Raw genomic sequence first — 23654 nt, forward strand, 5'->3', positions numbered from 1 at the left:
TTGGAAGCGGGTGCTGAATGAAGAGGGAGGCCCCCCCTGCCAGAAAAGCGCCCCCCGCGTAACCGAAACACAGCCGTCGACACCAAGTTTCAGGTGTGTGTGTGTGTGTGTGTGTGTGTGTGTGTGAGAGAGAGAGAGAGAGAGAGAGAGAGAGAGAGAGAGAGAGAGAGAGAGAGAGAGAGAGAGAGAGAGAGAAGCCCCCTCCCCTTGCAGCGATGGAGCCGGTCTCGCCCCCTGGCCGCCTTTGCAAGACCCGGGCGAGCGGGGAGGGGCCGGGGCGGTGGCAGCGGGAGCCCCGCCCGCGGAGCCTCACCTGGCGCGGCGGCTTTAAAGGCGCCGGGCAGGCCGGGCGGAGCCCCGCAGTGGTAGTAGCAGCAGGCGAAGCAGGCGGGCGACGCGAGGGGGCCTCCTTCAGCCCAGGCAGCTCCAGGCGACGCAACGCGGGACGCGCCCGGAGCTCCGACGAGGTTTCTCTTTGCCGACGGCGGCGCTTTCGCTTCTCGTCGCGGCGATGGGGCTCCCGCGGAGCTGCCTGCGGGCCCTCTTGTTTCTCCTCCTCGAGGTGAGTACCAAACTAAGCGGGACCCCGAAGGACGGTGTCGGTAAACAGCAGATCCCGGGGAAGGAGAGCGGAGGGGCGCATCAGTGCCTTGGGCGAGATGTTGTTCCTCGAGGGGAGGAGGGTCACGTTTCCCTTTCCCGCTTCCCGGAGGCTTCAGGTACCTGACTGTCCCTCCGTTTGCCCCTCTCAGGTGGGGACTCTGCTAGCGGACCCGACGCAACTTTGCTCCGCTGGCTTCACCTCCAAAGTCTTCACCATCGAGGTGCCGGACGGAGACCTGCCCCGGGGACACGTTTTGGGCCAAGGTGAGGAGGCGGCGGCGCGCGCGGGGAGAGGGGGATACCGTCTGATGACTTTTCCGGTCCTGGAAGAGGACTGGGGGCTTTGCGTGCTGGGCCGGGGGGGGCGCGATTGCACGATTTCGAGCATTTGTCTGAAATGAGCCCCTCTCCGTGGCGTCTGGGCGCGCTCGCGTCTTTTTTTGGCTGTCCCTTCTTCTGCTCTTCCTCGGGCTTTGTTGCCCCCCCGAGGTCTCCTGGCTGATCCTTTCCCTGTGTGGGTGTTTATTTCGATTTCCCGTAGTATAGTTTATGGGGTGGGGCGGGGGTGAGATCCATCTCGGCAGAGCGCCTCGTGGGCTCCGGTTTGAAGATTGCGACAGGGCAGGAGAGGCGCCTTCGACGGCTGCGACGGGCTCCTCCTGCAGCCCCGGGCGCCGCTTTTCTAATCCTCGGGATTAGTCTTTTTTCCGACCCTTGCAAATTGGACTGCGGGCTGACCACTGCCTCTCCGACCCCGCCGTTTCTGAAAGCTACGAGTGGGGTTGGCAAGCGTCACTCGCCCGTGGCCTCTGGCCCTTGAGGTGGCCGCGCTCCGCCTGGCGCGGCAGTACTGTTGGAGGTGTCCTGGAATGGGGGGGGGGTCTGCTTCCTTCCTGCTTACTCCTGGTGAGATGCTTTGTCCCCAGCCATTCTGCATGATAATCCTGGGCTGATGGCCCTTGATGGGCACCTGGTTGGGCCTGGGGGGGGGGCGGGGTAGGGCTTATTCCTGCGCAGCCATGTGCTCTCCCCTCCCCCGCCAGGTGTTTGTGAAGCTGTGCTGTCGGAGGGGGTCGGTGATGAGTTGGTTTTCCACAAGGTGTGGCTTGGAAATGACCAACTCAATGGAATGGAATTCCTGGCAAGGCAATAAAGGAACTTCAGTTGTTGTGGGTTGATTCCCATAACTCTTGAGACCCTCATTACCTAGCCCATCTTCTGATAACCCCCCCTCCCTTGTCTTGCCTTTTTGCAATTCAAATCCCAGCATAACCACAAATTGGTTGTTTTGGCATTAGCATATTCTCTTTCATTTGCCCAACTTTCTCTAATCCATATTTTTTCTTCCTTCTATGCTTAAGACCCCCAAAGGTTGCTCATGAAATTTGCCCCCCCCCCTGCTGCCAGTTAAGCTCAAAACAGTTGGAGGTGCTTTGGTGGAAGTTGGCAAAAGGGTTTGCATTCTGATATCTGGAGGAGAAATCCCCAATGTTTGTACACAGCAAAAACAATAATCACATTATTATTTTTTTAATCAATCGTTTATTTTCCCAGGGATTCCCCTCCCCAATACATTATGAAAACTTGTATTCTCATAGACCACAACTTGTACATCTATATAACACATTATTACGTGATCCACAAATCAGTATAAATCTTTGGAACTGTTCTTTGGTTTTCTGAAGAATTTGTAAATGAACCGAAGCTCCACCATTCTAGTTAAATTGTTTTACTGTTTCTATAGGGACACCAAATCCAGTGCCTGAAGAAGCTTGAGCCAAGTTTTGCCTCTTGGTATAAGCTTACAGTGGGACAAGGTGGATTTTGCATCTATGGGAGCTGAGGCTTATCATTACTCTTCATACTTATTGCTATCGTTAATAATAGTTACTGATATTGTAATTATCCTGTCTTCCTCCAAATAAGTTGTCCTAGCCACTTGCCCCCCATTTTATCCTCTCAACACCTCTGTGAAGTTGATTGGCTAGGTTGATTGAGAGAGTGAAAAGTCCAAGCTCACCTTATGAGCTTTGCAGCTGAATGGGGATTGGAACCCAGGATTCCCCAGTCATCCCTACACCACCCCTGCCTCTCTGGCAGCCCTCCCAGAGGAGGTTGTTGTGCCTTCAAGGCTAATCTCCCTGAGCCCCACTTGAATTCCTGTAACAAGGAGCAGATGGGCCTTTGCAGCCTTTGGGCCAACAGAACTGGGCTTGGCTGATGTCCCACATTACGGCTTCCTCTGTTCCACCCACTGATGGATGAGAATGTTGTTTTCTTTCCTGAAGGTGGGTGCTACCTAAATTTCGTGATAGACCCCCCCCCAGGCACCTGCTGCATGATGCCGTTGAAGTTCTCTCCATCCTCCTCCATCTTTCATGAGGTCTGCTGCTCCAGATGATGTTGATAGGGGGCGGGGGGGGGGCAGGCAGGCTGGCCTAGCTGTTCGGCATGGCATCCTAATTGCCAGCAAATGTGTGTCTAGTTGTTTTGTGAAACAGGGACATTGTGCATGGAACAGAGGCTGGTCTGTCTCCTTTTCTCGGTCACCCCTGCCAGGAGCAGGAATCCGTTTAACTCTCTCTGTGCCAGTGACTTAACTCTCCCAGAGACCGAAACTGCCCCTTCTGCTGCAAGCAACCAGCTCTCCCTGCCTCCGCCTCCCTAAACAGAATTCCTTCCACCTGCCTTGGGGTTGGGAATGAAAGGCAGCGGCATGAGCGGTGAAAGAGTACTAGCACACTGGCCGTCCTCGCTCAGCAAGACCTTCCAGTGTTCGAAAGTGACCTGTTCACCCAGCCGTGGCCTAATCCAACCTGCACACAGTTTGCTGGCTGGCACCCAAAGCCAATTAAAAGGCCCTGCAATGCAAATGTTTGTGTCCTTTAGGTCAGAACCTGGGCTCCCTGCATAGTTTGGTGGGAGGCTCTGTAGCCCCTATTTCGAATTCACAAAACTTTCATCTGATTTCCCCTCTGTATGGTGGGGAATTCTCGATTTGCCAGATTATGTGCCAGCTCAGTGCTAGAGCACAACGAGGAAATCCTGGCTGACTTAATCTCTCTAGATTGGCCTCTGTTTCTCTGCTGCCCCAGGGAGACTGGTCCAAGTTGTATAGCATTATGATTTCATTGTTTGTTGCTCATGGTAGGCTCTGGAACTTGGAGGAGGAGGAAGTTTACAGCTCCTGAAAGTGTCTGTTACTCTCCAGAGTGCAACTTCCAGTCATATAGGGCAGGAATACCTCCTTATCCATGCCCAAGGTGTAACTTAAAGCCAGGGCTTGGCTATGATGCATACAAAGTAATTAGAGCTTTTGTTCATGTGCAGAGTACATTTTAATTTCAACTAAATAATTGCAGCATGTATATTTGAGACTCAGTAGCAAGACTTCCTGGCCAGTCAGTGTAGCTGCTGTGCAATCTATGTTTCTGCTACAGATTCCTCTTTATGCTTTTGCACTCTAAAGTCTTCTTTTGTATACTGGTGATGGTGATATCTTACCTGCTCCTTCACCGTAGGCTCCCAGGGTGGGTCACAGCAATTCAGTATTCAGTAAAGAGTTTTAAACAAACTACCAAGTTGGTCCTGGAATGTGTGTGTATGATGTCAAGGGCCAGGGTAAACTGATACCTGACGGAAACTCATCAGAACACTTTGGCAGTTGCGAGTGGATTAGCTGAAATTACTGCAGCATCTCTCCGCCGCCGCCCCCCCCCCCCCAGTTTTATCAAAGCTGTTATGCCGATTTGCCTTCTGTTGCAAACCTTCCTTCGAAGGTGGCTCTGTTCAGCCTTGTCCTCCATAGGACAAGGAACCTTGGTGGGTTCCTGGCTGTATTCCCTGCCCCTTCCAGAATTTGCCTGGTGTTTACAGAGTTGCTGAAGGAGGGTTTAATCTGTTGTAGCTGCAGCTCTCCTCACCTCTTTGCACAGCTTGACCTCCATAATGGAGGGGCCTTGAGATAAGAGCGCAGAGGGAGAGAGGGGGGAGCGAATTCCATGCATGCTGGAGAAAGGGGGAGGTCATGGTGGGGGGCAGGGCTGCACTGTAAGCTTGTTCCCCTGTTACCTGCTGTGAAGTTGGCTGAAAACTGCTTGCCCATGTGGGCACAGGAGCCCCTGTGCCTTCTCTTCTTTCTCCCTTTGGGCTCAGCAGCAGCAACACCAAGGGCTTCCTGTGCCTCTGTCCCTCAGAGGCAGAACAAGCTTCTGCCCCTGCTGCCCACTCAATGGAGGGCTGGAGTTGGAGCCTCAGTCCAGAGCCGAGTGAAATATAAGAGGTTAATTGCTAACTCCTTCGTTCTTGTTGAGGTGTGGGAGGTGTGGCTGGCCGGGGATTAACTGCTCCAGTGACTGCACTGACTCAAAGGCTGAGTTACGGCTTGGGGGGCAGGTTGCAGGATGTGATGGGGCCCTGCCTGCCTCTTCAGCCCCTGCTGTGCGCTCTTAAGAGGCCCCAGCAGACCTTTTGGTCCCAGCCCTGCATGCGCGCGTGACCATTAGGAGCTGCCTTGCTTGTGGAAGGAGGCATGGCAACCCACTTGCTTTCCTCTGCCGCTGCCAAAGCCTCTTGGGGAAGGGAAGAAGGAAGCTATTTCCAGTAATGGTATACAGAGGGGTCTCTGCTAATGGCTTTGGGGCGCGTCAGATTCCACTAAGTGATGAGAGCTCAGAGATGGACTGAGATGGCTTTGACCTCCAAACCTTTCCATGCCTGATGTGCACAGAGTCGGAAGAGTCTGTTCTTTCCCAGCATAAATGCCGGTGCTTGTTCCAGAGAGGTCGCGGCTAAGCAGGCGCATCTCTGCAGCCACAAATCTCCGATCTGGGAGGAGGAACCGCAGTGGGAATTACCCACTGGTATTCCACACTAGTCCTACTCTGAGTGGACCCTTTGAAGTTAGTGGATGCAAGCAACATAGGCAGGCTCATTGATTTCAGTTGGTCTCCTCTGAGTAAGACTTAGTTGAATGCAACTCATAGTCCTGAATGTCACTGTTGGCAATGGGTCTTTGTTCTGCATTTTAGGACCAGTACACGGTGATTTTGATGCTTCTGAAACAGGAGTCTTGAGGTACTTTTAAAAGATAAGCAAATTTGTTATGGCGTACAGTTTTTTTTGGTGTGTACAAATTTATTAATGAAGACCCCAAAAAAGTGTAAGGGGGGTTAAGGGGGGGAACAACGGCAAACAAAAAAGGCAGCTTATGTTGACAATACAAGAACCATCATACATCCATCTGCCTTTACACATATAGCTCAGTACATATCATCCAAATGTCCAGTTTGCTGACTCAAGTTCAGTTGCTGTTTATAAAAAGTTCAAGGGCCTGGAGGCCTTCAGACTGAGTAATAGATAGTATTTGTGTTTCCAGGCTTGTTATGGCATAGGTTTGCATGGAGGAAAGTCTGCTTGACCAGATGCATGGATGTGCTGTCACGCACATTTTGTATCTGATTTATTGAATTCTGATCCTCAAGCACTTCTGCCATAACTGACTAAGGTGCCACAACACTACTTGTTTTTGCTGCAGCAGGCTTGACACACAGCTGCTACCTTTCTGGAACTTGGTACTTCTGTTCATGGGTTTCACACACAGTTGCTGATGGCATCATCGCACAGCTCTGTGGGTTCTCTGTGTTTTGTGCAGTGTTGCCTCCGGGGCTGGCCCCAAAACATTTTGCTGCCGGAGTCAAAGGACAAGATGGTGCCTCCTCTCATTCCAGGTGCCAGAAGCAACCAAATGGACACTTGAATCTTACTTCAGCAAGAGCAATGGGGCCATGTTCTCTACTGAGCTGCTCAGAGTGGCTGGGGCAACCATGTCAGATGGGTGGCATATAAATAATAAATTATTATTATATTACTGCAGTTGAAGGCAAGAGGCTAGCCGAGGCAATGTAGTGCCACCCTCATAGAGCACACAGCTCTGCCTGCTCTGCACCCCTCAGCATTTACCGCCTGAGATGACTGTTTTCCTCTGCCTAACAGTGGGGCCAGTCCTGGCTGTTGCCATCAGTGGTTTGAAAGCTCTCTTGGAATATTAATGGATTTCTCTAGTTCAATAAAGAAAGGAATTGTTTCATTTAGGGTCTCATTTCAGTTGTGGCTTTAGATACTCTCACTGATGGGGCATGACTCATGAGCCCTTCTGCTCTTCAGAGCCTCACAGTTGTTAATGGTGTCTGCTAATTACTGCAGGCTTTTCACTGTTTCCCAACAGGACTTGTCAACAACAGTCAGATAAGCGTAGTTGCAAAAAGTCACTTGTATAATACTATCACTAATTGTCATCAGGGATTCTCTTGATCTCAGAGTCATTCTAGAATTGTCTAAGCCACGCTTGTACCCTCCAGATGTTTTGGGGGCTGCAGTTTCCCTCAGCCCCAGCCAACATGCCTGTGTCATAGTTCTAAGGAGCTGGAAAGGACCAGGTTGGAGGAGGATGTTGTAGTTTCTCTAGTAGTTTCCCTGCAGCACAACAAAGTGTGTGGCACCTTGAAGACTTAGCAGGCTTAGTGTCAGTTTCTATGGGTCAGGACCCACTTCTTTAGATTGTCTCAGCCTTTATACAACCAGCCAATCACTGCATGCTGCAGATACCTTCTGCAGATACCATCTTCTTAGGAAGTCCATTCCACAGAATGTAGGAAGTGGGCCTTTAGTGTTGTGGCATATGCCCTCTGGAATCCTTTCCCCTTGAATAATAGACTGGCAAAGTCCCTGTTGTCTCTTCTGCACCTACTGAAGATTTTCCTCTTCTGACAAGAATTGTAAGTTGAGATCTTTTCTGAGCATCTTTGGGAAGAATTTAATTAATAAAAGAAGAATAAATAAGGTCAAATCTGGTGCAGTTGGTGCTTTCTTTGTTGGCTCTGCCAACAGAGGGTAAGAGGTTCGTAAGCTTCCATGGGCCAACTTCATCAGAAGTGTGAATCAAGTGGAGTTGACATTTCCTCCTTCAACTAGGCATTTTATCCTGTACATACGCAATCTGTGCTATTCCTTTCCTGGGGTGTGGTGAAGCATGGGCTGGGCATTCTAGCCTGTAGCCGTAAAGTCCCTTGGGACTCCTTTAAAGGAATCACTTTTGTTCCACAGCCTATCTCCTGCTTGGCATTTTGTTTTGCTTCCTTATACAGCCATACCTTGGTTTTTGAACAGAATCCATTCCGGAAGTGCATTCGATTTTCAAAAACGTTTGAAAACCAAGCTGCGGCTTCCGATTGGCTGCAGGAGCTTCCTGCACTCAATTGGAAGCTGTGTCAGGTGTTCCGCTTCCAAAAAACGTTCACAAACTGGAACACTTACTTCTGGGTTTGCGGTGTTCAGGAGCCAAAATGTTTGAGTCACAAAGCATTTGAGAACCGAGGTATGATTGTGTTTATATCCTGCTTGCCTTTCCTCGTGAAACTAAAAGCTGTATCCACGGGCTTCCCATCCAGGCTCTGCTTAGCTTCAGCAAGGTGGTGGCCTCTGTGGTCAAGAACCTGCCTTGCATGCGGAAGGTCTCTGGCTCAACCCCCAGCAGCAACTCCAGGTAGAATTGTGATAAACTCCTGCCTGAAATGGTGGAGAGCTGCTGCCAGTTGGTGTAGACCAGGCATCCCCAACCTTTGGCCCTCCAGATGTTTTTGGACTACAATTCCCATCATCCCTGACCACTGGTCCTTTTAGCTAGGGATCATGGGAGTTGTAGGCCAAAACATCTGGAGGGCCACAGGTTGGGGGTGCCTGGTGTAGACAATCCTGAGCTAGATGGACTGTTGATTTGACATCGTGTAAGGCAGCTGCTACCTATGTTCCTCTGCAGCTTCAGCCCATACCCTGGGACAGCACGAGAGGGAAACCAGCCTGCCCATCTCCTTTGATAGTCTTCATCCAGGTTCCATAATACAGGAGTAGGCAGAAGCTGGATCTATTAGTAGATCTCTGGGGTCACTTGCCGTACATTGGCAAAGTGCTCTTGCTTCTTCCAAATGGTACAACAGCAGCAACTAAAAGCCTCTTTCTAAATTAGGCTGTCTTGAGGGAGCGGGTGGAAATGAGGAGGGAAGACAGGAGTTGGTTTTTGTGTGGAAAAAGCTTGAGACTCAGTTAAGGGACTGAAAACACATTCCTGGGCTGAGCATATGCACTCAGAAAAAGTGCCCTTTACACTTAAATCTGTTTGCCTACCCCACCTGCTGTGGTTCTGGAGATGTTGTTGAGCTTCTCTCAGCTCCAGCCAGCATGACCAACGGTCAGGGCTGATGAGAGATGGGGTCCAACAATATCTGGAGAAAGGGCACCATCTCCCCATCTCTGGACTATTTGACTTCAGTTGGTGGATCTTGGGTGTCTAGTTTAAACAATGAGAAAGGAACAAGAGAAGGGTCTAGTGTAGCCTTCGTCAACCTGGTGCCCTCCAGATGGTTTGGACTACAGCTCCCATCAGCCCCAACCAGCACTGATGGGAGTCATGGTCCACAGCATTGGGTTGGCACCAGGCTGCCAAAGGCTGGTCTAGAGTGGGCAGTGAAGCTCATCCTTGAAAGTGCATAGAGGAACTTCTCTGCAACAAGCTCAAATACTTATCCCTTCCTATGACTGACTCATAAGCCACATGATTGAAAGCAGGGGCTATAAAGAGGCAGTGAAAATAGTTTGGGCTTTTATGGAAAGTCTCAGGAAGTGCATCATGCATCTAATACTGCCACACAATTTCGTGGTGGGAAGGGCATATTTTCCCAGAATCCAGAGCCAAGGCCCTGGCCGCTGCTGCTGCTGCAGTCGATTTAGGGTGTGTTGCGGATGCCTGCACTGATGACACCAGATTTAACGTGTTCGAAGGCTTTGCTAGTTGGCTGGAAACAAGAATATGGGGAAAGGCAGGCTAATGTTTGAGGTGTGTACACTGCCTCACCTTGTCCCCCTCAACATTTGAAGCAAAGTGGGAGACATAGTAGTGGCATCCTGGTGGGATGGGGATTTTGACTTGTTGTTTATGGGGTTCTACTATTTCCCAAAACCTATGTTGTGTGTGTTTGGATCTGACCTCCCCGGAATTCAAAATGCTTCCATATTCTTGTCTTAGGTAGAGGATGCAAAGCCCTTTTTAGCCAGGGAGCCAAATTCCCTTCTGGGCAACCTTCAGAGGGCCACATACCAGAGGTGGGCAGGGCCAGTGGTAAATGCTGGCAGAGTAATTAATGAAAAATTCACAGTGGGCTGGTTTTTTGCACACACTCCTCTATCCTGTGTCCCATACCCAAGGCATTCACGGTCAGAGTTTTGCCAGCCAGGCAAAATTATTCAAGGAGGGTACAAAGCAGGGGCAGTGACCTGAGGACAGTTCTGAGGGCCAGACAGAGGCCTGGGAAGGGGAAAATTGGCCCTGGCCTGAGGTTCTGCACCCCTGCAGCAAGACGTTGGAATACTGTTTGGCCAGGCGTGTGCATGTACATGCAGTTGTACACACTAGAGCCTCCCTAATAGCTATCCAATTTCTATTTCTTGGAACTAGTGTAAAGTATATTTTGTTCTCCTGTTGGCTGGACAATCAGGCTTCTCAACTTGTCTATATTGATGCAAATGCTGCTGCTATCACTCCCTGACCATTATTTTTTTGGTGGGGTCTCCATCTTATGAGCTGCGCTGCAGCTGAAATATGAGGCCAGGACTTGGGAGCAAAGTGGACGCTTTGTTGTTTGCATTGAGAAAATCCAGATAATTTGATGATGACAAGTGGCCCGCTTTGTGACCGGGTGTGGGTTCAGTCCTGAGCAAGAGGGGAGCCCCGGCATATTTTGTTTGAGCTGCGGTGGGCTTCTGCTTCCAAGGCCAGTCAGTGGGATCTGTTCTGGCACGCACAGAGGGCTTGGCTGCTTGCTACATCAGCAGAGCAGAGTGCTCTAATCAGTCTGGACTAAGCCTGGATTTCTCCTGCTGCTGCTGCTGTTGCTCTGGCTGGTGCTGCTCAAACACCCCCTTGCTCTGCAGGGGCTGTGCAAGCAATTCAAGGTTCTCTGAGTGCCAATCCATTAAAGGGCAAACAAGACCCCTCCCATCCATTTGCAAGACGCTCTCTTGAATGCAGTTGAGATCTTTCAGTGCTTCCCTTCCTGGGCGATGGCTTATCTGCAGTACATTCCAGCTCTCCTCCTCCAAACTTTTGCCCCTTCAATTAGGAAACTTGTTTGCACATGTGCCGAGACAGGTCAAAGTTTGGCTGGCCCTGATAAGGGTTGCTGATGCTCAGGGGGCATCTAAATAACTTGGACTGTGAGCTGCAGATGGCCTGGAGGATCAGTCAGGGCCAAAATACCTCTCCTCTAGGGGTAAGATTTAATTCTTAATGTTATTGAGTGGAGCTTTTTCTTGCTAGGCTAGGATCCAGGCTGACGCAGCCTCTTTTCCTTCTCCCTCTCCCTCCCCAACCCCCCAGTCCAGTTTGCAGACTGCCAGGGATGGAAGCTGGCCTCATACACAACAGAGGATGCCAACTTCCGGGTGCTGCCCAATGGGACGGTCCTGGTGCAGCGCCAAACGCAGCTCCATGGGCAGGAGACGACCTTCGCTGTGCATGCCTGGGATTCCACGGGTACCAGATCCTCCTCTGCCTTGGTGACTGTGCTGGTGCGGAACAAAGGCCCTCCTTCTCCAAAGGTAGTGTGCAAAGCAGCTGGCAGGGGCCTCGGGGGAGTGCAGGTGGCAGGCACCATGGCAACCTTTGTCCTTTGAGAATGGCTGCTGTGGTGGAAACTATGCTAATAGGGCAAGGCTGTACCTCTGCAGGTGGAATGCACCTCTCTGAGGAGGGGCTCCGTTTGCCACAAGGAGGGAAACTCTTCCTGCTACAGAAATAACTCTGGATTTCCCCACAGCCTTAATTTGCTCTAGCTTCTAATTCTGTTGCTCTTGGGAGCTTCTTTTTTGGTGTTTGGCTCCTTTTCTGGGTTTTTGCAGAGAATTTTGCTCTCCAGAGGAGGCCACTTGGCTTTCCATGGAGGGTTAGAATTGTATATAGAATTCCCTATTCTAAAGCTGCCGGTAGGCTTAGCTGGGCCAGCTGCTACTGGTGGGGGCTGCTGTCAGCTATTCTCAAAGCGATTGACAGCGACCTCCCCACACTGCTGGCCTTGCAGCCTGCAGTGCTAACAGACCTGCCACCTGCCTTCTTTCCTTGTTGATAGTTGGATAGGATATGGGTGCAGTCAAGGCACCAGAATAGCTCCTCTTACTCAGCTCTGTTGTTTTTGCTCAACCTGTGGGCTCCCAGCTGCTGGAGCTGATGGCAGTCCACCCTCACCTGGAGAGCAGCACCTGGTTTGGGAAGGCAGCTGCTGTTGCAGAGGTGTCTAAAACTCTTGGTCCCTTCTTACAGGAGGAGTTTGAGCCTGCCAGCCAAGCAGAAGTGCTGTATTTCTCCCCGGCAAAGCCTGGCTTGAAGAGGCAGAAGAGGGACTGGGTTATCCCTCCCATATCCGTTCCTGAAAATGAAAGGGGCCCGTTCCCTAAGAACCTTGTTCAGGTATGGCAGATTCCGGTGGGGGTGGGGGGGGTCTGTGGGCCTTGCCCCAGAGGTAACAAGGGCATGTGGATTCATTCCCAGGGTATCTGTGCTTAATGCCCTTTTAGAATATGTTGCCTGAGGCTGCAGGTGGCTGAGCTTTTCGGATAGCGAAGGGTGCTCAGTCTTCCTGAACCAGCAGCCCTTTTCGGAAAGTGAGCATCCAGTGTTTTGTGCAGCATTTCCTATCTTTCTCTCCCTGCCTCAGATCAAATCCAACCGGGACAAAGAAACCAAGATCTTCTACAGCATCACCGGTCAGGGTGCAGATAGCCCTCCTGAAGGAGTCTTCATCATTGAGAAAGAGACAGGCTGGATGAAAGTGACTCAGCCACTGGACAGGGAGAAGATTGACAAGTACCATGTAAGGGAACTCTTTGAACTAGCAACCAGGAGACCAGGGTTCAAATCCCCATTCGGGGGACCTCGGGACAGGCACTGCCTCTCACCCTAACCTACCTCACAGGGTTGTTGTGGGGTCTAAGTGAGATGGCGGGGAGCAGGGAGGGAAGAACCATATATGCCACCTTGAGCTCCTTGGAGGAAAAAGTGGGATATAAATGTAATAAATAAACCAGGCCCCCTGCTGGGTTTGAGTCTGTCTGCAGGCATTTAGGCTGGAAGGATGTTCCTCCCATCAAATTAGAAGCAGAGGAAGGAAACTTCCAGGCCACAGAAGTGCTTTAAATGTGGCTCTCCGTCTCCATACAGCTTTTATCCCATGCTGTGTCTGAGAACGGCAAGCCTGTGGAAGAGCCCATGGATATCGTCGTCAAAGTCACAGATCAAAATGACAACAGGCCTGAGTTTACCCAGGAGGTCTTCAGAGGGTCTGTCTTGGAAGGGGTGACACCTGGTAAGGGGGGGAGGGGTTGGAAGAGGGAGCAAATGGCATCATGCAGGTGGGGGGGAGGGGCACCTCTGGGCTGGTTATGCACACGCCAGCCTGCATCTGTAATGGGATTGTCTGGAGGCAATCAAATAAGAGAAAACTGCCCTAAGGTGTTCAAAACGCCGCCTGGTCTTTTGTTTTCTAAAATATAAGCAAGCCTTGCCATGTGCTTCTGAATCTCTCAATCTAGAACAGTAGCAGCTTAAATGTGTTATTGAAAACTAATTTCTTACTCCAGCCAATGACACTGTCCAGACTAAGAAGCCCTTGAAACGAAATATCCTGTCCAGGAGAAAAGGGACACTATGATTGGCTCCAACCCCTTTAAGCTTTTGGCATTTTGGGAGTTGTAATCCAAAATGCCTAGAGGGCACCAGGTTAGTGAACGATGGTGCAATGGGAGGGCTATAGCAGCTGGAGCAAAGCACCTGTGTTGCAGTTGCAAGGAACCCCAGTTTCAAGCGGAAACAGTGATAGGCTCAATAGACAGATTTTGCTTGTCTTTAAGGCTGCTGCTTCATATGCTGGGCATTACATTCACTCTCTCCTTCCCCGCCCCACCCCCTTCTTCCTCTTCGCCCTCCTCCTCTGCCATCCCCTTTGGCACCAAACCAGGCACCTCCGTGATGCAGGTCACCGCTACTGATGCAGACGATGGCATAACACAACTCAACGGTGTCATTGCCTACTCCATTTTGAGCCAGGTTCCCGAGGTGCCCCACAAGCAGATGTTCGCCATCAACAAGGCAACAGGGGCCATCAGTGTGATTGCCAGTGGCCTGGACCGAGAGGTAAAAGGCCAGCACGGGGGGCGGGGAGCCGTATAACTGGTGGAGTGGGTAATGGGCCTTGGCTGCCTGGGTGGAAAGGCAGCATCGCAGTAAGTACAGTGACTAGCTAAACTCTGGGATCTGCTGCCATAAGAGGTAATGGCAGACAACAATTTGGAATGGACAAATTTCTGGAGGGCTACATTCTTGTGATAGGGCATTATTTCTTGTGATTCCCAGCAACTGGTTTTTGAAGTGGGGACAGAGTGCTGTTTTGCTCATGTCCTCCCAGTGGGCTTCCCAGAAGAGGCATCTGATTGGCCACTGTAGGGACAGGATGCTGGAGTAGATGGGCTGTTCCACTTTAGGGCTGTCTTTCTGTTCTGAAGTAAGTACCGCTGGAGCAGAGAAGAGTTTTAGCTCTAACCCTCTTCTCAAACCTCAGGAGTCCTTCCTCTTTGGAGAGCTGCAGGATCCTGGACATGAATTCATCTTCAGATGACTTGTAGGCCTAGTGGGGCCCGCCCAGGGAGGTCTGCTTTGCTACTCCCAGATTAGACACAAATCCAGGCAAGAGGTGCAGTTTCAAGGCTCTAGACCTGGTTTGCGTGTGTGAGAACGTCAGCAGTGGGTGGCGTACTTTTTCCACAGGCTACAGAATGAAGGAAGAGACGCTTTTACTCAAATGGAGCCTTTGTCAATCCGTCACTAATACCAACCACAATACTTGCCTCTTCCAGAGAGTGAGCGAATACACACTGACCCTGCAAGCAGCAGACTTGGATGGCGATGGGTTAACTGGCACCGCAGTGGCCGTGATAGAAGTTGCAGATGTAAACGACAACGCACCAGAGTTCAAGGAGCCAACGGTAGCAATCCTGCATTCTTTGGAGCAACTATAGGGGGCTTGGGGGGGGATCTGCACATGACTTTGGGGTGTCTCAAGGGGTGAGACAATGCAGCAGCTCCTCTAAACGCTTAGGGTTTTGTAACTGTTGTGTAGACAACTGCTGCTTATAGCAGCCCCCATTGTTTTAGATCTTCCTGGTTGCAAAATGGCCTTTGGCTTATGTGGGTCAGAGATTTCATCCCAAAGCCCCAACAGGATAGGCGCACCCCTGGCTGCACAAATAATTCCAGCAGACTGAGGACTGCTGCTGGCAAGGACACTAGGAGTTTGCATACTAAGCTGAAGGGGTTGGGGACTGGTGGGTGGCTGGGTTGTGTAGTGCATGCATGATGGGACTGTGCCTTGGAAGCAGAGAGGAGCATTTCCCTATCCGTGCAGCTAACAGGTTGGTTCCACTTCTCCTAGTACTCTGCAGAAGTACCAGAGAACGAAGCAGGGCTGGAGGTCGTGAGGCTGGCTGTGACTGACAAGGATGCGGTCAGCTCCCCAGCATGGCTTGCAGAGTACAACATTGTGCAAGGCAATGAGGGGAATTCCTTCACCATCTCCACTGATCCAGAGACCAATGAAGGCATCTTGAAAACGGCTAAAGTAGGTGCTGGAATGTGTGTGCTTGTACACCTATTTTATTTAGCAAATTTTTTGTGCTGCTTAATCAACAAAGTATCATTTAAGCGGTTAGCAAAGAGTTGTACAAAATATTTATGGATAGGGTGGGGTAATAAAAGCAGGCTTTAAAAACAGTACACATTATAAAATCAGAATATAGATAAAAATCAACATTAAAAATATATACATAATAAAACAGCATGCCTGGATAAGCTTCCCTATGTGGAAAAGGTTTTAACAGGTGCCAGAAACAGTCCAATTGAGGTGCCTGTTGGATATCAATGGGCAGGGAGTTCCAGAGAACAAATGCTGCCATTGTAAATGTGGAATAAATTTTTGTGACACTTGTAGAGCTGCCATTTCCCATGCTAGCACAAAAGAGAAAGCAGTCAGTAGAGTAGGGCTAGCATTAACAAAAACAAGAACCCACTTTCTAGTTGGAAAACAGCATTTCATGATGGAGAACAAGTATATATTTATTTGCATTTTCTTAATTTTGGGGGAATGGCTTTTGGGGCTATGGGACTAATAATAAAATGCTCAGGTGGACATAAAGATGGATCTGGGAGTTGAGTTGAAGAACCACCTCCTGATTCATTGCAAGTCCTCAGTAAATCTGTGCATTTAATCAAACATGAGGACTTAGGAACCTATTAGGATGCTGAAGGAGCAATAGCAGCAATGCTGTAGCTCAGCTGTGCAAAACATCTGGCGGTTGGCAAAGACTGCTGTTGCCTACAGCTGCTGTCTTTGCAGTAAGGTAGTTTGCCTAGTCCAAGAGGCACACAAGGGAGAGGGAAGCAAATGTTCTTGGCTCTAGTTCACAACAGTGGTTGCTGCAGTTGCCCTCCCTGGTTTTGCCACTCCTCCTGCTTCAGCCCCAGCATATGCCAGTTCCACATGTCTGGTTTTTTCCTTGTTTTTAGGGCTTGGACTTTGAAGCAAAGAAACAGTACCTGCTGCAGGTAGCCGTCACCAACCAGGCACCTTTTGTGGTGAAGCTCCCAACCTCCACAGCTACTGTGATAATCAATGTGAAGGATGTGAATGAGGCCCCAGTCTTTGCTCCTCCCATCCACAAGGCAGAGGTTTCAGAGGACATCCCAATAGGGCAGAAAGTCACCGCATACACGGCACAGGACCCAGATAAGATGCAATCCCAGAAAATCAAGTAAGCATTTCTGTTGCTGGTTGGCCAGGTGTTGAACCTAGTGGGGTGAATAGTGTTAACAGGCAGGCAGCATTGGCTTAATGGCTTGATGAGAGGTGGGTGGAGATCAATGGGGCTGGTCGACGATAGCAAAGCCACATCAGGCTGGGCTTTGTTGTTTCTAAACATTTCCATCTTCCAAGAACGGGGTGTCAATCAATGCTCAGTGGCTCCGTCTTAATAAATGGAACCTTGGGTGCTTGGAAGGGAGGGCAGGAAATGCAGGGAAGGTAAAATGATACCTCTTAATGGACCAGCTCAGGTTGGTGTTGAGAAATGTGCAACTGCCGCAGAATGTAAGGTGAAGTCAGTCTTGAGTTTCAGAGCAGGCATGCAGGCTCCCTGGATCAATAGCAGCTGGTCAAATGAGGCTGCATTTTATCTGCTTTTGAGTTCAATGCAGCAAGCACATTGTGCAGAAGTCAAAGGCATGATGTTGGCCTGATCCAGAGAAAAGATTGAAATCAAGATAAATTGCATTTTGAAAGATGTGTGTCTCGAGAGGTAGGGATTGTTTACCTTTCCCCCCTGGGGACAGGGCAAAAAACAACGCTTCCGAAATGCAAGTACGTTGCCCCAAAACCCTTTTCTATGTGGCTCACTTGTGATGCGTTGTTCTAAAAAAGCAAGGGAGGTATATATTTTAGATGGTTAAGATCTTTGTGCGCACAGAAAAACTGGGAGATGAGGGAGGAGGAGAAACGTGAGCCAGCCTCTCTGGCATGCTAAGTCTTCACAAGCAGTTTTTAAGGAAGAAGAGCAATGAAGCAATGTCTCCACCTGCATCCCGAAACAGGACCCATCCTAACATTGCTGTAGCAAACAGTGTGTGCTAATTAGCCCCAAAGCTGAAATTCTCAGGGGCTTTCTTGCTGGCATGCTTTATAAGACACATTCCTCCTTTTGTGGTCTCTTGGGATTTAAACGTGTTCTCTCCTGCCAGGTACTCCATGGGGAATGACCCGGCTGACTGGCTGGCCATCCACCCGGAAAACGGCATCATCACAGCCAAGAGCAGCCTGGACCGGGAGTCCCACTTTGTCAAGAACGACACCTACATGGCCATTGTGCTGGCGGAGGATGATGGTAAGCTCTGTGTGATAGGAGGGACGAGTCCCCTGCCCTGGGTCACCATCTCTTGTGGGGGAAGGGAATCAAAGGACTCTTTGTTGGCCTGTGCATCAGCCGCCTGGGAGCTTCCCATGTGAGGGGCACGTGGCTGTGGAGCTGCAGCCTCCTCACAGCCTGTCACGAGAAACCACATCCCAGACCTTGGCTGTTTATCTGTTTAGGAAGTGGAGACAAGGGCAGAGGCGGGTGCAACCCAGGCCTTCTGAAGACACAAATCAGGGGTCCCGGACAGCCTCCTGCTGGCTGACGAGAATGGGAGTGAGATGCAGCCACAGGCCACAGTGGATGGCAATGGGGAAGAGGAGGAAAATGTTCATCCACATATTATCCGGGACACCTCTTGCCCCTTCCCTACCCCACCCCACTTTCTGCTTCTCTTGAGAAGAACAGTGTTGCAAGGACTCACTTGGGGATGATATGCACAGCACCACAGCCACAACTATGCAAAAGTCTCACATTCTGTGCTTAAAAAAAAAAAGTAGGCTAATAAACCACATAGTGCAGATTAATGCTGAATTAAGCATGCTCTTCTCAACATTGCATGCATTTTGAACAGGGTTTAATGCTCTTCAAAAGCCAAAGCAAATGGAATATATAAGCTGTGGCAGTTTGAGCATCAATCTTAAAGAAAAAGCCTATTGGACTTGACATACTTAAGCATGTTTTACTTCAAGAAATCATACACAACACAGATCCTCAGAATAAATTACATTAATGCAGATAGTTGGCACAAGCCTGAATGTTTTGCACATGTCCTCATTCTGTGCGTTCTGAACTTGATGTTTGTAATTGGTAAGATTCTGGATTCCTTTATGCTTGGTTCTGTTTTGTTTTTGCAAAGAGCAACTCTTGGGAGCAGGAAGCCATGAGAGAGGGTCTGTAGCTATACAGGACCCAGAAGCTCCATCATTTGCATGCTGGAGTGTAAGGGGACACTGCCAGCTTCTATCAAGGCCTATCTCTGACCATATCCATTAGAAAAGTTCTGAAACCTGTGGACATAATTTGAATGCCAGGCTCCTGGCATTCTCTGCAGAATTGTGTCTGGGAAGGTGTTGCAAGTGAGTCTGGGCCAGAGTACAGCCCTGCCTCTTCCTCATTCATCTCTGTTTCTAAAGCCACTTCTTTGCATCCTGCTCCAAACAGGAACCCCTCCAGCAACCGGGACGGGCACCCTCCTGTTGACCCTGCTAGATGTGAACGACAATGGCCCTGAACCTGACCGGCGGGAGATCATCGTCTGCAACAGCAAGCCAGTGCCCCAGATGTTGCGCATCCTGGACAAGGACCTTCCCCCCAACACCTCCCCGTTCCGTGCAGAGCTTCTCCACAACTCGGAAGAAAATTGGGCTGTCGAGATGGACAGCAAAGGTGGGGTGAGCAGTGGGGAGGAAATGGGGTGCCCTTCCAGAATAGCTGTCCATGGTCTCTGCTGGAACAGGAACCTTCTCTCCTGTGGCAGCAATGCCCAAGTGACACCCTCTTCTTAGTTCTCCCCACTTTCCCCACAAAGTCTTAGCTAGCCAGAGATGGTTATTCCCTGTTCCCTTTGGGACTTAGGAATATCCCAGGGAAGCCAGTTGCCCTGGCTGGGGTGAGCTCCCCTGTCTGCACATGCTTGGAAATCCTTTTAGACAGTCTACTTGGGTAAGGTCCTACACTGTGTATGGCCGTCATTCCTTTTCAGCAGGTGCAGCTGAAGAGAATTCATTAGCTGAGTGTTAACGGAATGTTTCTTTTGGTGGCCATAATCCATTCCCAATGAGCCGACTCTGTTCCTGTTTCATTGCGCTTATGCTCTGGTTGTTCCTTTTGCAGGAGAAACGGCAACCCTGACACTGTTGCAGCCCTTGAAGCAAGAGACGTACAAAGTTTACCTCCAACTCTTTGACAACCAGAACATGGAGCGGCTGACGGTCCTCACAGCAACTGTCTGTGATTGTGAGGGGCATACAGAAGGGTGCCCGGGTCCTCAGGGGACTGGCATTGAGGCTCCCATCATCTTAGCCATCCTGGGAGCCATTTTGGCTGTGCTGAGTAAGTGTGCAGGTCACTGTCCTTCTGTCTCTGTGGGCAGAGTGGGGGAGTGAAACCATGGAGGGCAACTCCTTATACCAGAGGTTTTCAACCTTTTTGAGTCCACGGCTCCTTTGACCATTTTTTCTGAGGCACCCCTGTGGGGCTTAGGAGCCCAGTTATGTCACCCCTTGCCTGCCAAGCTGGCAGCATCTCATCCTTTTTTGAACATGCTCCCTTGTGGAGTGTTCCCTCAGCCTCCTCTCCTTGGGAGTCCTCTGGGCAGTTATTGATCTCTGAGCTGATCCCCTGCCCCATAAAGAGAGGTGCCTTCTTACATTGCCCCACAGGGGCCTGGGAAGCACTGCCTGGCTAGCCCCAGAGGCACAATTCACCTGTAGAGCTTGTAGCCAGGGCTGCTACAACAAATAGCTGTTCAAGCCTTTGGGAGGCAGAGACGCCTGCTTCCAGAAGAATCTCAGTTCACCCTTCCAAAACCTGGTGCCCTCTCTTTTGGACTCAACTCCCATCAGCTCCAGCTTCATATAGCCATGCTGACTGGGACTGATGGGAGTTGTAGTCCTAAACACCATGGGGGCACCAGACAGGGAAAGGCTTGCTCCTCTGACATGAGTGCAGAAGCACCTGCTAAGATGCTGTGCTGAGTCTCTGTTTCTCTCCCAGTTATCCTGCTGCTGCTGCTCCTCTTTGTGCGAAGGAGGAAAGTGGTGAAGGAGCCTTTGCTGCTCCCAGAAGAAGATACCCGGGACAACATTTTCTACTATGGTGAAGAGGGAGGTGGCGAGGAAGACCAGGTGGGTGCCCCTTTGGCTCTATCCAATTAAAAGGGACATGAGGCAACTGAGGAGGATGTAAAGGATGTGCTGTGTTGCAAATGTCTGATGGGACTATGGTATCCTCAATACGTGCAATGCCCCCAAAAGACTCTCCTCCCAGAGATAAGCAGGGTCTTTTGCTGAAAAACATGTTCCATCCTGTACAGCTGTCCATCCTCTACAGCCCACAATGGGTCAGTTGGTGTTGTGACCTGGTCTTCATCCTCTCCAAGTGTCTTCCCCATTTTGTTCCAGTACCTCCAGTTGCCTACCATCAACATCTAAATGGCAAGGAAGGGGAGGCAACTTCCTTGCCTTGTTGTATTCTGCAGTTTTCAAGCTGCAGAGCCTCTGCATCATCTTTTCTCTCTCCTCTTCTCCCCCTTCCTCCGAAAGGACTATGACCTCGGCCAGCTCCACAGGGGCCTGGATGCTCGTCCAGAAGTCGTCCTCAGGAACGATGTCCTGCCCACCCTTCTGCCAGCTCCACAGTACCGCCCGCGCCCTGCAAACCCAGATGAAATTGGCAACTTCATCCATGAGGTAAGGTTGGAGGAGGAGGGTGCTGAAAGGGAACGCCGGTCAGCAATCTGCTGCACATCCCAATGTTGTTGGACTCCAGCTCCCAGCACCCAGCCAGTATGGCCAGTGGTCAAGGATGGCGAGTTGTAGGGAGAGCCACAGGTTTGCCACCCCTGTTGCACAAGGCAAGCCAATGGCTAAAGCTTGAGTGTGCATGTCTGGGAAAACCCAGCCAGATGGGCGGGGTATAAATAATAAAAATTATTATTATTATTATTATTATTATTATTATTATTTGCCTTTTCATACTGTTCTTCAACCCCTAAATAGTTTCTGGAAGCCTGTCCTTTCAGTTTGGTACCATTGAAATTGACGGGCAGCAGCTTTTTTTTTTGTTTCCCAGCTGTGCTGCTGGAGACTCTGCAATCCACAGACGACTAAGACTGATTTTACATACTGATTTTACACCCCACATCTCTCACATGAATGTTTGTTCATTTAGAAATAACTATCCATTCTACCAGATTGCAGTGTTTATTTCTTAAGAGAACTGCAGTTTGAGAAAAAGTTTTCCTGCACAGTTGGTTCTTAGCTCTGGTGTAAAATATGAAATTCCTCTTGACCCTTAGAGAGATAACTGGCTGTTCTATACAGCTGAAACTATTATTATTAAGAATCACATTCCATGAGGCATCCCAAAGTTATTTCGAATATACTGAAAACATGTATAAAACTATTACATCTATAAAGGCAGCTTCTCCCCTTGCTCCTGCAGAACCTGAAGGCGGCAGACACGGACCCCACGGCGCCCCCCTATGACTCCCTGCTGGTGTTTGATTACGAGGGCAGTGGCTCCGAGGCCGGCTCCCTCAGTTCCCTCAACTCCTCTAGCTCTGACCGGGACCAGGATTACGATTACTTGAATGACTGGGGCAGCCGCTTCAAGAAGCTGGCAGACATGTACGGCGGGGGCGTTGACGACTAAGAGCCATGGGTGGACTTTTGCAGCCCAGAGACTGGGTGGTTGTGGCTGGCTCTCACCTCTGCCATTGGGGATCTCTGCAAGAACCACATGCTCCTCTTTCCCAGCAAAGCCTCCCTTGCATTGCACCGGCTCCTGCCCGAATGCCAAACACACTGCATCTCCTCCTTGGGTCCCTGGTGGCAACACCTGAAGCCCTGAGAAGGACCCAGCAGCTTCCTGGCAGAGTGTCTGGCTTCCTCTGAACTCACAGGCTGCCTTCTTGAATGTGCCTGCGAAGGCTTTCTAGCCAGATGAGCGATGCTGTACGTTACCTGCCTCTGAGTGCCTCTTGATGAAAGCGTCATGCCTTGCCAAGGAACCTGTCAGCATTCAGGGAGGCCTGCAATCTATACCCTGGTTCCAAGAGAGGGCGTGTGTCAGAAGATGCCCAGTTCTCGCTGCTGGAGCTGATGTGTGTTCCACCCATATTCATTTGGTGTCCCCGTACGAGATGCATGGATGGACTTGGGATGGGGCAGGTGTGGTGCATGGGGATGTAGTAGCTGTGTGTGTGATGTAGTGGAGCAGCCCTGCCCAGACTCCTGCGATCAGCTGGGGCACCTGCTCCCCACTGGCTCAGCCCCCAAAGTGCCAGCAGTCCTCTTAGAAACTCTTGGCTGCTTTTTTTTTAAAAAATACGCATCTCCTAAGTGCTCCTAGGTCAGTTCTTTCCTACTTTTAGGTACGAAATAGACTTGGTGTTAAGCTAAAGGGTTGGACAATCAGGGTGTAAAGTTTTAATAAAGGATTTTCTTTTTTAAACATGGGTGTTTTCTCCAAGCCTGCCTGGGGTGTGTGATGGGAGAGCATCAAGGGTTGCTCAGGGATGTCACGGGGCACCAGAGCCTACCCTGAACTGAAAAGTGAAATGTATCCAGGGGGAAAACAAACCCACCAGCCTATGTCTGTCCAGATGTTTTGGTCTACAACTCCCATCAGCCCCAGCTATGAGGGGCTGACCCTCTAATCAGTGTTTCCCACCCACCTCTCTTTTCCTCACTTTCTCTGCACACAACTGCATTCTACTCATGTAAAAACACACTGATTTACGGACCGTCTGTGGGCCGGATTTAAAAGGCGATTGGTCCGGATCCGGCCCCCGGGGCTAATAATAATAATAATAATAATTTATACCCTGCCCATCTGGCTGAGTTTCCCCAGCCATTCTGGGCAGCTCCCAATCAAGTATTAAAAACAATACAGCGTTAAATATTAAAAACTTCCCTGAAAAACTTTTCCTTAGTTTGCCTACCCATGTTCTATAGCCTTCTTGTGATCTCTTCCCAGACCATCGCTGACTGGATCTTCACAAACTCTCAGCCTTGCTTCCCCTGCCTTCTCCCTCGGCCTCCCTAGAAGGCCTGTCTTTTTTAACAGTTGCTGCTGTGTTTTTGTCCTTGTTAAACCTCTCCTGAGGGAGCTGGCAGGAAAGGGCTGCCAGGGTTGCACAGCTGCTCTGGGGAGGAGGCGCTGCACAGGGCTGGGGGGTGCAGGTGTCTTCCTTGGCGCTGGTGCAGCTGCATGCACCACCCTGCCTCATAGAAACCCTGTGGGAGACACTGGCTGACCACTATCCC

At 50.2% G+C, this 23654-nt stretch overlaps 1 protein-coding gene across 1 annotated transcript; it reads left to right on the forward strand.

The window, feature by feature from the left end:
* The first annotated feature begins 358 nt into the window (after nucleotides 1-358).
* LOC309375771 (B-cadherin-like) lies at nucleotides 359-22839 on the forward strand. The gene is made up of 16 exons (XM_081921678.1): nucleotides 359-562; nucleotides 753-867; nucleotides 11033-11253; nucleotides 11972-12118; nucleotides 12366-12521; nucleotides 12869-13013; nucleotides 13665-13840; nucleotides 14560-14688; nucleotides 15135-15320; nucleotides 16265-16509; nucleotides 17492-17634; nucleotides 18826-19050; nucleotides 19498-19716; nucleotides 20380-20510; nucleotides 20928-21074; nucleotides 21829-22839. The coding sequence occupies exons 1-16, from the start codon at nucleotides 512-514 to the stop codon at nucleotides 22036-22038; spliced, it is 2646 nt and encodes an 881-aa protein (XP_081777804.1). The 5' UTR covers nucleotides 359-511; the 3' UTR covers nucleotides 22039-22839.
* Nucleotides 22840-23654: the final 815 nt, after the last annotated feature.

Source organism: Podarcis melisellensis (assembly GCF_964234715.1).
Source record: "Podarcis melisellensis genome assembly, chromosome: 8".
Taxonomy (NCBI): Eukaryota; Metazoa; Chordata; class Lepidosauria; order Squamata; family Lacertidae; genus Podarcis; species Podarcis melisellensis.

Coding starts and splice junctions, on each gene's coding strand:
- LOC309375771 (XM_081921678.1), top strand. CDS start 512: ATGGGGCTCCCGCGGAGCTGCCTGCGGGCCCTCTTGTTTCTCCTCCTC. Junction 868..11,032: donor GGGACACGTTTTGGGCCAAG/GTGAGGAGGCGG, acceptor CCAACCCCCCAG/TCCAGTTTGCAGACTGCCAG. Junction 19,051..19,497: donor TGTCGAGATGGACAGCAAAG/GTGGGGTGAGCA, acceptor TTCCTTTTGCAG/GAGAAACGGCAACCCTGACA.